Source organism: Neolamprologus brichardi, chromosome 20 (assembly GCF_056152115.1).
Source record: "Neolamprologus brichardi isolate AB-2024 chromosome 20, ASM5615211v1, whole genome shotgun sequence".
NCBI lineage: Eukaryota > Metazoa > Chordata > Actinopteri > Cichliformes > Cichlidae > Neolamprologus > Neolamprologus brichardi.
This window is the reverse complement of record NC_142123.1, coordinates 18,698,586-18,713,475: the sequence shown is the minus strand read 5'-3', so window position 1 is coordinate 18,713,475 and position 14,890 is coordinate 18,698,586. Positions and strand designations below refer to the sequence as shown.

Genomic DNA, 14,890 nt, shown 5'->3' with positions numbered 1-14,890 from the left:
AGTAATGACTCCTCGGGGTCTCCAGTTGTCTGTGTCCACAATGGAATATATTTGAGGCTGAAGAAATCAAGCGTTGATCCCAAAACATGCTTCCTCCACCATATGTCATTGTTGGGATGAGGTTTGATGTGCAGTGCATTGTTTTTGCAAAAACAGCAACAGTCATTTTATCTGCTGAACTGCTAAACTGTCAGGTTTTTAGAATGGCTTTCATAACCTTCTCCAGCCTCTCTGCATCTAAAGCCCTTAAATGTGGGGCTCACACACACTTACATCATAAGTCTGCCAAGTGTTGGCCAGTAATTACAGTTAGACTTTTATGTTATTTTTCCTTTGTGAGGCAAAAACTAGACTCATTGCTTATCTGGAATACTTGAAAATTATAACAGTTGAATGTTTGCAGTATGGAGTTGGGATTAAACTTGGCTGTTGATGAGGTTATAGTATCAATGGGGAATATGTTCCTGTTATACGTTTACAGACACATGAACATCTACACAGACCATCATGCTCACCATCTTGAGCCAAGACTTGGACACTCTAAGTGGGTAAGAGGACAAAACACATGAGAAGAGACACACACAGCAGATTTGGTCATTCTCAAATGTATTTCCTTTAGAAAACTTTACAAAAGACTACTGGATATAAAAGAATATTTTGCTTACAAATAACCAATCCTATAGAAGATCCTTGCATTTTGCATTTCAGAATTTGGACATTGTGTGTTTTTATATGACACAGACATTTGAAGCTATGTGCAAATAATATAAAAGTAAGCTGATGGAATATCCCATAGTTAAAATAGCATACAATGGAATGCAGAGCAGGAAAGAAAAACAAAACATATAGGTATATATAAATGTTCAAACTTGTACTTAAATAATGAGTTACATATTAGCCTCACAACATGCTTTAAAGTAGCATAATGTAAATTTCCAGAGCCCTAATTCCATCAGTACAACACAAAGATATTAGAAGAGAAACACTGTTCTTTACCAAGTGTGTACAGTCTAACTGTAGCACTGATGGAATTAGTGTTGTAGAAATTGTACATTATATGAATTCTTCAAGACAGCAGGTGAACAAGACCGGATCAGAAACATGGAGGTGTCGCATTAAAACTGGAACTGGTCAACTCGAACACAATCCTTTCTTCTATAAACATCCACTCCTCTGTGTCAGAGGTACACCAAGGCCTCTTTAATATCTGACAGTTAACAAAAACTCTGTTCAGGATCATTTGCCTTTGTTAGCGCTTCTATAGCCAACTACATACAGTGTTAGACAGTTTAATGACTTGGAAAAACAAAATTGAGCAATCAAATTTTGAAAAGTTGTACAAAACACTGGTAATTTAATCTTACACACAAGGTTTGGCATCACACAGAAAGTCCTTGTTTTGAAAGAGAAGCGCAGACTTTTATTTTGAAAAACAAAAAGTCAGAAATGAACCACAGTCTATGTCTACATCATACACAACTAATGTAATCATGCATTGCTGTAATTTTATTGGAATACCTGTATTGGAGTAGAAAGGCCGATTCTTAGCACACAGTGTTCCAATGGCATGTTACTAATTCAAGTTTATCATGTTAGAAGGTTAATTCATTACATTTTTAAACTTTTAGCTAGCTGAGTAACTGAAACATCATCCTTTGTGTGTTCAACCATAATGTGCTATGAAAGTGAACGCTACTACATGCAGGAAACTGCCCAGAACATTGTACACAATATTATTCCCTTTATAGAACAGCCCAACTGAGCAGCAGGCCAAATACATGAGTCTGCTGTCTGAGAACAACACCTGTTAAACACTAAACAACAAGAGCTGAGAAGCAGATCAGGAACGCCTGCTTAAAAACAGTGGAGAAAAAAGAGACCACCTTATAAAATGAATAGATGGGTAAAGGTTTTGAATCCATTTTAAAATTATTTTGTTTTTAATTCTCTTAATGGTTTTGCCCCTGAGCTGCTTCACCCTTACATGCCGTCACATGCTCTTACATCAGCTAACCAGGTGCTTTTATAAATCCAAAGGAGACCCAGCTTCTGCAGCTTTGGCTCCCAAAATGTGGGATGAGCTGCCTCTGGAGGTCAGGCAGGCTCCATCCCTCACTGTTTTTAAAACCCGTTTAAAAACACACCTTTTAACCCACACACCTGGCTTTTAACCCAGTGAGAGTTGTCATCTTCTTACCCTTTGTATGTACTTTTACTGATTTATTCTTTTGTTCTCTTATTTTCTGTACAGCACTTTGGTCAACTGTTATGTTGTTTTTAAAGTGCTTTAGAAATAAAGTGGGGGAAAAAAGAACAGATGTTGGACAGAGGAAGTCAGGGAGAAAGTTTTATGAACAGATAAACCTAAGAGGTATTTGGGTCAAAAAGAATATTTCTGAGACAAAGACTGAAGGATCGTGGAGGTGTGCCTGCCACCTGTCAAGTGGCACTTTGTAAAAGTTTTGGAGGTCTTTGGGGTGAACTGGGAAATTCTGGGAAATTCAGGACCACATCGGATCCTGTGACTGCTGACTGACTGCAACAGCACAGTGAGCCATAGAATGACTCTAAACTATACAGAAGCAGCTGAGAGCCCAGCACAGTCATTGGGTCTCAGTCCACTCTCACCCACATTAAACTGGGAGCTTCTGTAAGAATGAACTAAAATGTCAGCAAACTGGTGGTAGAATGCTGGAAAGACTCAATTATTTTTGCAAAAATCATTATTTCTAACTTTTTAATATCAATAATATGTTTTCTACTCACTTTAGGATTCATTTAAAGAATAAAAGTGATTTTTATTGAATTATTTAATTTGACATTTGGCGACTGTACTTTTGAGCGGTAGTGTGGATTTTGAATGTGAACCTGCAGCGACAGGTTACTTCATCATCATAAAGGAGGAAATCAGGTCTGTACAGAGTTGGTTGGTCTTTGCAGAGAAATAAAGGAAATGACAAAAGTACAGACTAATAGGATGTTAACTCAAAGAAACGCCGCAAGCCAAGTCCTCCAGAAACTTGTTCATATGGTACACAGCTGTGAATGTACTGAACACCTGGGAGGGATCTGTTCTAAAGATGGGCTTGTGTACAGACCATCAGGCTGCAATTTAGAATAACGGAGACCACTTCATAGGTCTGGAAATCCCAACACACCTCTTTAAGAGAGATGGTTCCTTCTTTCCATGTTCTCTTGATTTTAGGTTTGATGAATCCAAAGATATGATTACAGATTAAAGGCAGATTAAACCTTGGACATGAATGCTTACACTCCCCTTTTGACCTAGTTTGATTTTTCTCCCTTATTCCTGAAAAGGCCCCATTCAATTCTGCACAGCATGGTGACAAAGTAGAAACAGGAGGAATGTTTTTGTTGGCAAGGATCCTTTCCTCCTGTCCTCCCTAACCTGTGTAACTTGACACTCTATAGCAGAAGGCAGCCACTTTTTCTGCCTCGTTTCTTGGCCTGTAGCGCCGCCCTGGTGGCCATCTCAAACACCTCCCTCACACCATCCTTCGTCTTGGCTGAGCACTCCAAGTAACCAAAGGCATTGATCCGGTTGGCCATTTCTCTCGCCTCCTCTGACTTCACAGGTTCCTGTTTGGGAAGAACAAAACCATTAAGGAAAACCAGCTCAATCCAATGAAAAAGAAGAAGTGAAATCATTATTCGACCCTCTGTGGGATTTATATGTTTGCTCACTTAGAAGAAATGAACACACTCTAATGTTCATGGTAGATTAATTTTAATGGAGAGCAGTAAGAGTAACTGAAGGTCCAGAAACAAAAACATAAAAGTAATGTTGATTTGTTTGTCATTGAGTGAAATAAGTCTTTGATCCCTCCCACAGATTGGCTGTGAGCACATTTAGCCCACAGATTACAATCAATCAATTCCAGACACTCCCCATCTGAACTCTTTACTGTAAATGTATAGAGCACACCTGTCCACAGTATGGTATATGCACAAGCCTGTCTTAAGTTTACCAGTAAATCATCAAGCATGCCGGAACTAATTTCTGATGTGATCAACACTAACGGTGGAGCTGTTCATGACCGAGTTCATGTTTGGACCTTTGATTTCTGTTTTGGGGGGTTTACAGGTTTTTTTGAGGTGTGGTCCTAAACTTTTGATCAGCTGTAAAACAGCCTGTTTCAGTTTAAATGTTGTCTTCAAAAATAATTGTTTTGTCTCACTCCCATTTCTTCATGTTGCATACTGAAGCTCTACTTGGAACCTTGTTAAGATTCAACCAAGCAAAATATGATTTTTTTCCATTTTTCATATATATGTATATATATATATATATATATATATATATATATATATATATATATATATATATATATATATATATATATATATATGTATATATATATATATATATATATATATATATATATATATATATATATATATATATATATATATATATATATATGTATATATATATATATATATATATATATATATATATATATATATATATATATATATATATATATATATACACACACACACACACACACACACACACACACACACACACACAAATGTGTTTTATATCACAGATTCCTCAAAGTAGCCGCCCTTTGCTTTGTTGACAGTGCTGCAAACCCTCGGCCTTCTCTCAGTGAGCTTCATGATGTCGTCACCTGACATGGTTTCACTTCACAGGTGTGCCTGTCAGGGTTCATTTGTTGCCTTCTTAATGGGGTTGGGACACCATTGTGTTGTGGGGTTGGGACACCATTGTGTTGTGCAGCAGTCAGGTTGGTACACAGCTGACAGCCCTATTTGACAACTGTTAGAATTCATATTATGGCAAGAACCAATCAGCTAAGTAAAGAGAAACAACAGTCCATCCTTACTTTAAGAACTGAAGGTCAGTCAGTCTGGAAAACTTTGATTGTGTCCCGAGTGCAGTCGCAAGAACCAAACGCTATGATGAAACTGTCTCACATGAGGACCACCCCAGTCCTCTGCTGCTGAGGACACATTCATCCGAGTCACCAGCCTTAGAAATCACAAGTTAACAGTAGCTCAGATTAGAGCCCAGATAGATGCCACACAGAGCTCCAGTAGCAGAAACATCTCTACATGTTCAGAGGAGACTGTGTGAATCAGGCCTTTATGGTCAAACAGCTGCTAAGAAACCACGACTAAGGAAAAGCAACAAGCAGAAGAGATTTGTTTGGGCCAAGAAACACAAGGAAGGGACATTAGACCAGCGGACATTTGTGCTTTGGTCTGAAGAGTCCGAATTTGAGATGTTTGGTTCCACCTGTGACGCAGAAATGGTGAACAATGGTCTCTACATGCATGCACTGTGAAGCATGGAGGAGGAGGTGTGATTGTGTGGGGGGCTTTGCTGGTGACACTATTGGAGATTTATTCGAAACTAACGACACACTGAACCAGCATGGCTACCACAGCATCCTGCAGCAACATGCCATCCCATCATTGATTTTTCAACAGCACAGTGATCCCAAACACACCTCCAGGCTGTGTCACGGCTGTTTGACCAAGAAGGAGAGTGATGGAGTGCTGACCAGATGATCTGGCCTCCACAGTCACCTGACCTAAACCCAGTGGAGATGGTTTGGGATGAGATGGAGCGCAGAGTGAAGGCAAAAGGACCAACAAGTGCTCAGCATCTCTGGGAAATCCTTCAAGACTGTTGGAAACCATTTCAGGTGACGACCTCATGAAGCTCATGGAGAGAACGCCAAGAGTGTGCAAAGCAGGAATCAAAGCAAAGGGCAGCTGTTAGGAAGAATCTAAAATATCAAATATGTTTTGAGTTATTTCACACTTATGTGTTCATTCATAGTTTTGATGCCTTCAGTGAGAATCTACAATGTAAACAGTCATGAAAATAAAGAAAAACCATTGAATGAGAAGCTGTGTCCAAACTTTTCACTTGTAGTTTATGTCAAAACAAAAGTTAGTAAATATATTTGTCTTCATTATCAGTGGCTGCAGCCCTATAAAAAAAAACTAATTAATGTTAGTGGGAACTGACTAAAGGCTGACAGACAAAAGTTATGGACGTTTTTGTCATTAGTTATGTTAGTGTAGTGTTTGTGTGGTGGGATTAATATGAAACTGTATGAGTGCATGCCGTCACTGACCTGTTTCATTTTAGCCAACTCTCGGCGCGTGTGCTCATCATTTCGCAGGTCTTTCTTGTTTCCCACAAGAATAATGGGCACATTGGGACAGAAGTGCTTCACTTCTGGAGTCCACTTCTCCGGAATATTCTCTGCATCAGGTACAATGTGGACAAGGTAAACATGCAGCAGATATAAAAGAGTTTTTAAATTGTTTTTTTAATGAAACCAACAGAAACAGGCTCACCTAAACTGTCAGGGCTGTCAATGGAAAAGCACATGAGGATGACATCTGTGTCTGGATATGACAGAGGCCGCAGTCGGTCATAGTCCTCCTGACCTGCTGTGTCCCACAAGGCCAGCTCCACCTGCAGGGGAGGGACTATAGTTAACTCCTACTACACACACCAATTCTGCTTAGGGTCATCAAACACAGGCCCATTTTTATCATGTAACAGCATGCTATGAAGACAGGCGGATGGAAGCCATTCAGGCATGTATGTAAGTGCATGAGGTGTAAATCATTGATTAGTGTTCTAGCTTACACAGAGTCCTAAAATCGAGGGCATGAGCACTCGACTGATGAAGGTGCAGACAAACTTAAGGGGGCGACAGCAGAGAAGAAAAGAGCAGCACAACTCACCAACCTCTAGGTGACATCTGCCCCCAAGATCCTTGTTTGAGGAGGCAGACATTCTCTCAAGATTAATGTGATCTACACGTAATTTCTATACTGAGTAACGCATTGATAATTGTTTTGATTTTGCATTCATAGATAGTTTGGATGGACAGGCCTCCCTCCAGTTTTACAACTGGAAGGGAAATGGATTCATTTTTGTTTGTTTTCTTGCTAAGCTGTAAAATTATGACCCGGCTCCAGATCATGTTTTGCTTGATCAGTGAATCCAAAGCGTGAGCTGCACAGATGCTGCAGGTGAGATGCAGTATTACAGAAATTCAGTTTGAAAGGGTATGTACACGAGTATGTACAGTTAGATATAAACAGAGATTTAAAACTGGTAATAGGAGGTGGTTAGTTTGTGATGTGCCTCATTATGCTGAACTAAATTCATTGCTCTTGTATCGAAGTTTGACTGGCCTTAACACTTTGCATACAGCAGGTAAAATAAGTATTGAACATGTCACCAATTTTCTAAGTAAATATATTTCTAAAGTTGTTATTGACATGAAATTCCTACCGGATGTTGGTAACCATCCAATCCACACATACAAACAAGTCAAACCACTGATGTCCATAAATAATGTATATAATGTAAAATAAGCTCTCTTAGACCTTTGCAACCATACTGATGGAATGGGTTACAGGAGAATTTCTAAAATACTGAAGGATCCAGTAAGTACTGTTGGGGCCATGATCTGGAGGTGAAAAGAACATCATTTTACCATCAACGAGCCACGACCAGATGCTCCCCACAAGACTTCAGACAGAAGAGTGAAAAGAATTAGAGCCAAGAGCCAAGGAGCACTTATGGAGCTACAGAAAGTTTGCCTGTGAAATACTGGGAAAGTTAGTCTGGTCAGATGATACCAAACACACACCGTGCTGGGAGGTCACAACATATCGCCCCACAAACACCATACCAACATTGAAAATTGGAGGTTGGAACATCATGGTGTGGGGATGTTTTTCAGCATACGGCACTGACACGCTTTATGTCATTGAAGGAAAGATGAATAGAAAAATGAAGCAAGACGTTCTTGATTAAATCTGCTGCCATCTACTAGGATGAAAGTGGACATTTCAGCAAGACAACACAGTCAACGAAACTGTCAACTGGTTTCAAAGAAAGAAAATAAAGCTGTTGAAATGGTCCAGCCAGTCACCTGACCTGAACCCAACTGAAAATCTTTGGAAAGAACTAAAGGTCAGAGTTCATAGAAGGGGCCTATGTAACGTTCAGGACTTGAAGACTGTTTGTGTGGAAGAATGGACCAAAATCACACCTGAGCAACGCATGTGACTAATACTATCTATTAGTGGTAGACTTCCATGTTAAAATTATTTATTGTTAAGCTTTACTCAAGGTGTACTTAAAGTAAACTCTGAACTTATTAACCACAGAAATCATCCGTGTGGCTGCATTTTGTGCAGGTGGCTGACCAAAAAGTTAAAAGCAAATTTTGCAGTAATGAATATCACAACTCTATCAGCTATATCTATATTAACACTCATAAAGCTATCCAAGATAGAGAAAATAATTAAAGCTAGTTCCAGCTTCAATATTAACGTACATACATCAATCGATAGTTACAATATAATGTGCTATTTATGAAATTGGCTAGAGTTAAGGTACTTTAGATATGTCCTGTCTTAAAACTCTTAGCCTCACACATAGCACACACACTGCTATGCTACTGTGCTACAATAAATATAAAACAATCTGACATTTATTGTTAGAATGAACAGCTTACCTGTTTACCATCCACCTCAATATCTGCCACGTAGTTTTCAAACACTGTAGGCACATAGACCTCCGGGAACTGATCCTTGCTGAACACTATGAGGAGGCAAGTCTTGCCACAGGCTCCATCACCGACTATCACCAGTTTCTTTCTGATTGCCGCCATCTGAAAAAAGTCAAAGTACAGAATCCATCAGCCAAGCTAAAGATTTAAATTAACACAAAGGTTTATTGCCAAAGACAAACTTGTTAGGGTGAGTGGTTTGAGCTCTTGTGAAAACACAAAATCAGTGAAATAAGAAATCTGAAAAGGTGAGAAAATACTACGTAAAACTAAGAAGAAAATAATGTGTGCTTGGACAGAGCTGAAGTAAGGTCCCTAAAATGTTTGCACATTTCTCACCAATCACAAAATAACTTCAACTGTAATGTTTCATCAGTTCTAGCTTTTGTCAGTTGTGGTTATTTCCTGTCTTTGCAGGTAGAGTGCCTGATGAGGACATTATTAATGTCCCTCTGTAACTAAACCAGATACAACTGTATCAGAGAGCCACTGCTTTGCCTGAAAATGGAATGCAGGGATTTGTAAAACATTTAAAGCCTATAGGCCCGTTCACACACTCTGAAACACATTCTTTTCTATTGCTTGTGCCGCAAAATAACGGTTTCCTGCAGAGTGTGAGCACTCACACATGTCATGGTCAATCCTCAACAGTTGAGCTTTGAAAACCGTGCGTTGTGATGTATGGTTGCAACACCAAAAAATAAAAACAAAAAAAGTGTACAGCTGCATGAAGTTCAACCACACAATGAATGAAAACATGGAAGAAAAGTTTATCCAAGTCTGAGAATTATATTCCAAAACTTCCTTTAAGGGTCCCAAGGAGGAAAGTGGTGCTGAATCATATTTTCCCTAAATTAGGCACAACACAGGTTTGTTAAAAAGAATAAAGAAGCTTGCTGTATCTAGGTAGGTGGACTAGTTTTTCAATACAGCAGGTAAAATAAGTATTGAACACGTCACCAGTTTTCAAAGGGAAAATATATGTAAAGGCGCTACTGACATGAAATTCTTCCCAGATGTTGGGAACCATCCAATCCTTTGTGGATCAGACGGTTCCCTGCAGGAAAAGACTTATCAGAAGTGTCGTCCAAGAGCCAAGGACCACCACAGAATTTGAAGAATGTTTGTGTTGAAGAATGGGCCCAACTCACACCTGAACAATGCATGTGACTAGTTTTTCCAGACAGGAGGCATATTGAGTCCCAACTTGACATCCTGCTATTATGCATTCTGTATCTTAGCTGTTCCTAGGACTGCGCTCTTCTCCTGGAAAGAGGTCTCAGATGTTGTTCCTGGAATGTGCTGGATTCCAGGAACAACACTCACCAGGTTTTATCCTGGTACTATGTGTTTCACAGTTTCCAGGGTCCCTTTGCACAGTCTGTAACTTGGGTCCTGTCAGCTGTGACAGTCGCCTTTATGGATCTGGTGCTTAGATCCATAGAGGCATGTGCCATGATCACAGCCTCTGCGCTGTCCTGTAGGCCGGCCTCTTCTAGGAACTGGTAGGATTTCTTGATGTCATCCACTTCCTTCATCCGTCAATGGTACATCACACCCAGGGGCTCAGTCATCCATACTTCCTCTTCCTCATCACTCTCCATCTTCAGCTTAGGCATTCTTGGAGCAGCTAAACTCAGGAGGTCATTTTCCTGATGTATTTGCAAATGTGTTGTTTCATCAAGGATTGAAGTTCTGACACTTACTAATCCTCACCTTGCCTGTTTCCATTGCTCGCAGAGGCTCGAAGAGCTCGACTTCAGGTGAAGACCTGCAAGGACTGTGAGGAGTTCTTGTTATCAGTGACATATCTTCTACTGCGGCTACCTTACTAGTGGAGATGGGCATTAGATGAATAGTCGGCCATATGTATTGATGACTTGGATGTTACTCATTTTGGTCAGCTAGCTTCCAAGATCCGTAAAAAAAAAAAAAAAAAAAGTATTTATTTATTGACTGATTGATTGATTTGCAGTCAACAGAAAGAAAAATAATAGCGCTGTTTTAACAGCACCCTCTTTCATCTGTGAGCAAATGCCCCCTCCTCAGAGTGCGCCCAAATGCTTGTTGATGGAGCTGCAGAAGCTGGTGATAGCCTAGCATACTCAGCCGGATGGTGGACACGTACATGCTCATGTAAGTTAGCCGTGTTTGAGTACTTTGCTCGCACTATACGTCTGCACAAGCGGCACACCGCTTTGGTTACATCCTTAGGTTTACCTCTGTCATCTGGTTTAAAGCCAAAGAAATCCCGAACTGGCGACTTTATATTTTTTTAGTGCTTTCAGCGTTAATGTGCCATCATCACAACTAACGCAATGAACAATTAACTCATCTGGAGCGCAGACTGAATTAAAATCCCTGAAATGTCTCTGTCAACGCATTTCAGCAGTTAGTCCAAAGTTTGTTCATTCTGCGCTCCAGATGGGTTGAGCGCATTCAAAATTTTAATCACGTTAATCATGATTAGGGCTGACAGCCCTAATTTTGGGGGGGAATTAGTTTGTCCATGTTTGGCCTTCTTCTGTATTGTAAACATGCAAATCAGTCCATGATTACATTGCTCTGCCCATCAAAAAGTCTGCGCATGTGCCTTAAAAAACCTTAAAAATGGCTTTGTAACCATTTCCAGACAGATGTCAGTTACTTTGTTTCTCAACTCTTTTTGAGTTTCTTTAGACTTTGGCATGGTTTGTTACTTTTTGAGATCTTTTAGCCTACTTCACGTTGTGACACAGGTTGTATTTAAGCAATTTCTTGATTAAACTGGTCTGACAGTAATCAGGCCTCGGTGGTGAGTGAAACTGAATTCAACTCAAGGGGGCCAATAACTTTTTCCCCACAGGGCCAGGTAGTTTGGGTTATTTTTTTTCCTTTGATAATTGAAATTATTAAAAACTAAATTTTATTTTTCAACTTCCCAAGTTATTTTGGACCAAGCTGCCTTTTTAGAAAAATGAATCTATTGAACTAATCTCTTACATAAATAATTATGAGTTTTGCTAAAAGCATTAGTGGGCATGTTTTTATTACATATGACAACCATGTCAAAAATTAAACTTCTTATAGTATTTTTGGTGTGTGTGTGTGTGTGTGGCAATAACACTGAACACATCACTACACAATAAAGTACAGTTATGATAGCTAAGACCAAGTTTCTGTCCTTTTGGCTAAATATGGCACCCAATATAAATACGTTGGCTCACAAATGCCACAATTTGGCTTTTAAATTGTCTCGATAAACCCATTCAAGCGCAGTGACTCTTCTTTATCCAAAGCGGTAATTTCAGGATGTATTTCTGTGACATCACTATTTCCTGAAGGTTCAGACGTCCGCTCAAACGCAGTTCAGTAAAGGCAGACATATTTTGAGTACATCGATCTCCTAATTAACTTTCCAGTTATACTATAAACGACTAGTCTTTTCTGTAAATACCTATACGAACCATTAACTACTTCACAACAAGATAGTTTACCGTTATACACTGCTGAGAGTTTAAGCCTCGGTTATCTGGGGATTTTGTAGTATTATGCTGCTTTAGAACTTCACTTCCTTAATGATACTTGCCTCCGATGGAGGGGGCACTTGTAACTCAGCTCAACGCTGGTGAAATGAAGTTACATAAAACTTGGCATGCTAATGTTTCCTCAGTTCTGAAGTAGCCCGTTGACCTCTTTAGGTCACCAGAGTGTCGGCTAACTTCTACCTAGCTGCAGTTTCCATTTCGTCTACGGAAGCTAATCATTAGCTTGCTAACTTTGCTTACTTCTTCATGATAGCTGGCCTCTTGTCGACCTAAACACACACACTTTAAAGAAGGAAGCATATTACTTGATACCAGCTTCAACGCTAGGAATTTTAAAAAGCAAAGGGAAATTCTGAGCAATCAGAGTTTTACCTTTTTCCTGCGAGATACTCGCCTTTCTTTAGTTTTCCTGTCAGAACTAACAGTCCCGCCCCCGAAAGCGCTACGAGCCCGGCCAAACCACATACTTTCAGCCAATAGGATACGTTGAAGTCATGAGTGAACGGCAACTTAGCCAACCAAAATAATATATTATGAAACGTCTCCATGCATTGTTTAGCCCTAACCGAGAGCCTGAAAGGTTTTGCCCCTGAGTACAGCCTCCCAGGGATGTTCGTGTATATAGCGCAGTTGGTATATAAAGCATTTCTCTATTAAATTACATGAAACAAGGTTAGCTGACACCCACAGCATCCCCTTCATCGTTTCTGAAGTTCTATGTTATTGATTCAATATACTGAAGCGTCACCGCTGATAGCTCGTGTTGCAGATGTATTACCCTGTATATTACGCACACAAGTTAAAATTCTGGAGAGCACATATGAATTTTTTCAAGTGAGTCGGGGCACTGAAAGTCAAGACTGTATGTATGCGAAGAACATATTGTTTTCATAATTACTCTCAAACAGCCAGACATGTTGAATAATCATACTGAAAATGGCAAACAACACGAAAGAATCAAAGAAACAAGGCCAGGCCAGTGCCTAAATGATGAAACATCAGTTTTGAGATTAAGGAGGTTTGCACCTCAGTCACTGTCGTGTCTGTAGCAGCATAGGAGCAACGCTGGTTGCTCTGTCAGTCTGTTGTTCTGATGATGATGAGAAATGGTTTATTTATCCCAAATCTTATTTGGAAAATAATCTTTCCCACTTTAAAACAACAACATACACATACAATATTCAGGAATTATTAACATAGGGATTGGTTGTCACGTTGCTGGTTGATATCACATTAGAGGGAACCATGGAATTTTGTCAATATCACACATTTAACCTGACAATCTGTCCATTTTCCAGTGGTCAATTTGTGGAAAATACACAAAACTTTGAGGGGAGGATGTATTCTAAACTTTTCATGAATCGGCATAATTTTTTGTGCTGTTTTGTGTTAAAAGACTACACAATATTAGTCATTTTAAAAATCTGCACTTCTTAAAAAGCCGGAAGTAATAACTTTTGAATTAACTGATTTGAATCAGTTTCTCAATGATGCAGTTATCAGAGACTGCCCCATCAGGAGAACTGCCATGAAATCCACTGTCAGATAAAAACAGTCCCCTCTTCTTGATAACTGCACCAGTGCAGTCATTGTACTTGCTTGCCCTTTGGATCATGAAGTCACACACTTTTGGGGGTGACAATATCACTTAGTCTGCACTGACCACTTGTTACTAGCAGCTTACTTTAGATCATTCTGTTAGGTTATACTGGCCAAGCTGAGTGTTAAATAAAGAAGGCAAACCCAAAGTTGCTCAGCACTCCATCAAATATCTTGGTGGGCAGAGTTTAGATTTAAAGCAAAAACAAACACAATGTGACTCAGCAAAGGTTTTAATGGGACCAAGCAGTTTTGACCACATACAGTAGACAAAGTCGAGTATAGAGTATAAATAATATATCTTACACAGCACAGGACCACCAGTGTCTATGCAACTGGCCTTGTGCTGGCCCATGTGTGGGCCACCTCTGGCAAACCAGGTCTGGGCCACCAAAGGGCCGTCATTCTTTGCGGTATGTGGGCCATGTTTAAGCACATTGTGTGGGACAGATCCGGGGCCATACCAATTTTGCTATGTGGGAGTGGATGTTAGTCCTCCCATGCTACGCTGTCAGTCAGTCCAACCAGATTAACCTGTGACACACCCTTACCTGGATTCATTCTGACCAGATTTCAGATCAACACTTCCTGTTTCATGTTCAACACACCAGACACGACCTCTGCAGCTGTCAGTGTTTTTGTCTACTACACTCTTAGAAATAAACTATGGCATAAATAAAATGTCATCACGTGTTTATTTCACTTGACTACATTTAGGATGATTTTATAAACGTATTCACAAAACCACAGGCATTGTGTTTAACAGAACATGATGCTGTTAACAGTATTACAATAATAATGTTTCTTATGAAAAACAGTAACTCTGAGGGGAGTTACTGATTATTTAGCCTCAGCACAGTCCATCCCCACAGCAAACCCATTTCAAATGAAAGACAATCCTATTGGTTTATTGATCATCAGTGATCATCGGTGCTTACCTCAAATAAATAACCTTAAATGAATTAATGAGAAAAAGGCTAATTGATGCATTAATTATAGCGTGATAGACTTTTTTCTGTTTGGAGACAGTTGACTGGTGGGCTGATGTCTGGTGAGGAATCATTCTGTGGAGAGGAGGAACTGTGATTTGTCTGCTTTTGGAGACCCAAGCCTGTATCATTGCTCCCCTTGTTATCCTGCAAATAAGCTACTGAACTTCTA

General features: G+C 39.7%; 1 protein-coding gene across 3 annotated transcripts; it reads right to left on the bottom strand.

Moving 5' to 3' along the window:
- Positions 1-1,394: 1,394 nt before the first annotated feature.
- Positions 1,395-12,601, bottom strand: LOC102777028 (rho-related GTP-binding protein RhoA-C). Of its 3 annotated transcripts, XM_006804290.3 has the most exons (6): positions 12,503-12,549; positions 10,320-10,383; positions 8,550-8,705; positions 6,364-6,484; positions 6,138-6,268; positions 1,395-3,600 (listed from the first exon to the last, which is right to left on the bottom strand). In XM_006804290.3, exons 2-6 carry the CDS (start codon positions 10,332-10,334, stop codon positions 3,427-3,429), a joined length of 597 nt encoding a protein of 198 aa, XP_006804353.1. In that variant the 5' UTR covers positions 10,335-10,383; positions 12,503-12,549; the 3' UTR covers positions 1,395-3,426. The 3 variants fall into 3 exon arrangements, with proteins under 3 accessions (XP_006804353.1, XP_006804355.1, XP_006804354.2); XM_006804292.2 differs by lacking the exon at positions 10,320-10,383 and having other exon boundaries at positions 12,525-12,601; XM_006804291.2 differs by lacking the exon at positions 10,320-10,383 and having other exon boundaries at positions 12,503-12,595.
- Between the last annotated feature and the right edge of the window lie 2,289 nt (positions 12,602-14,890).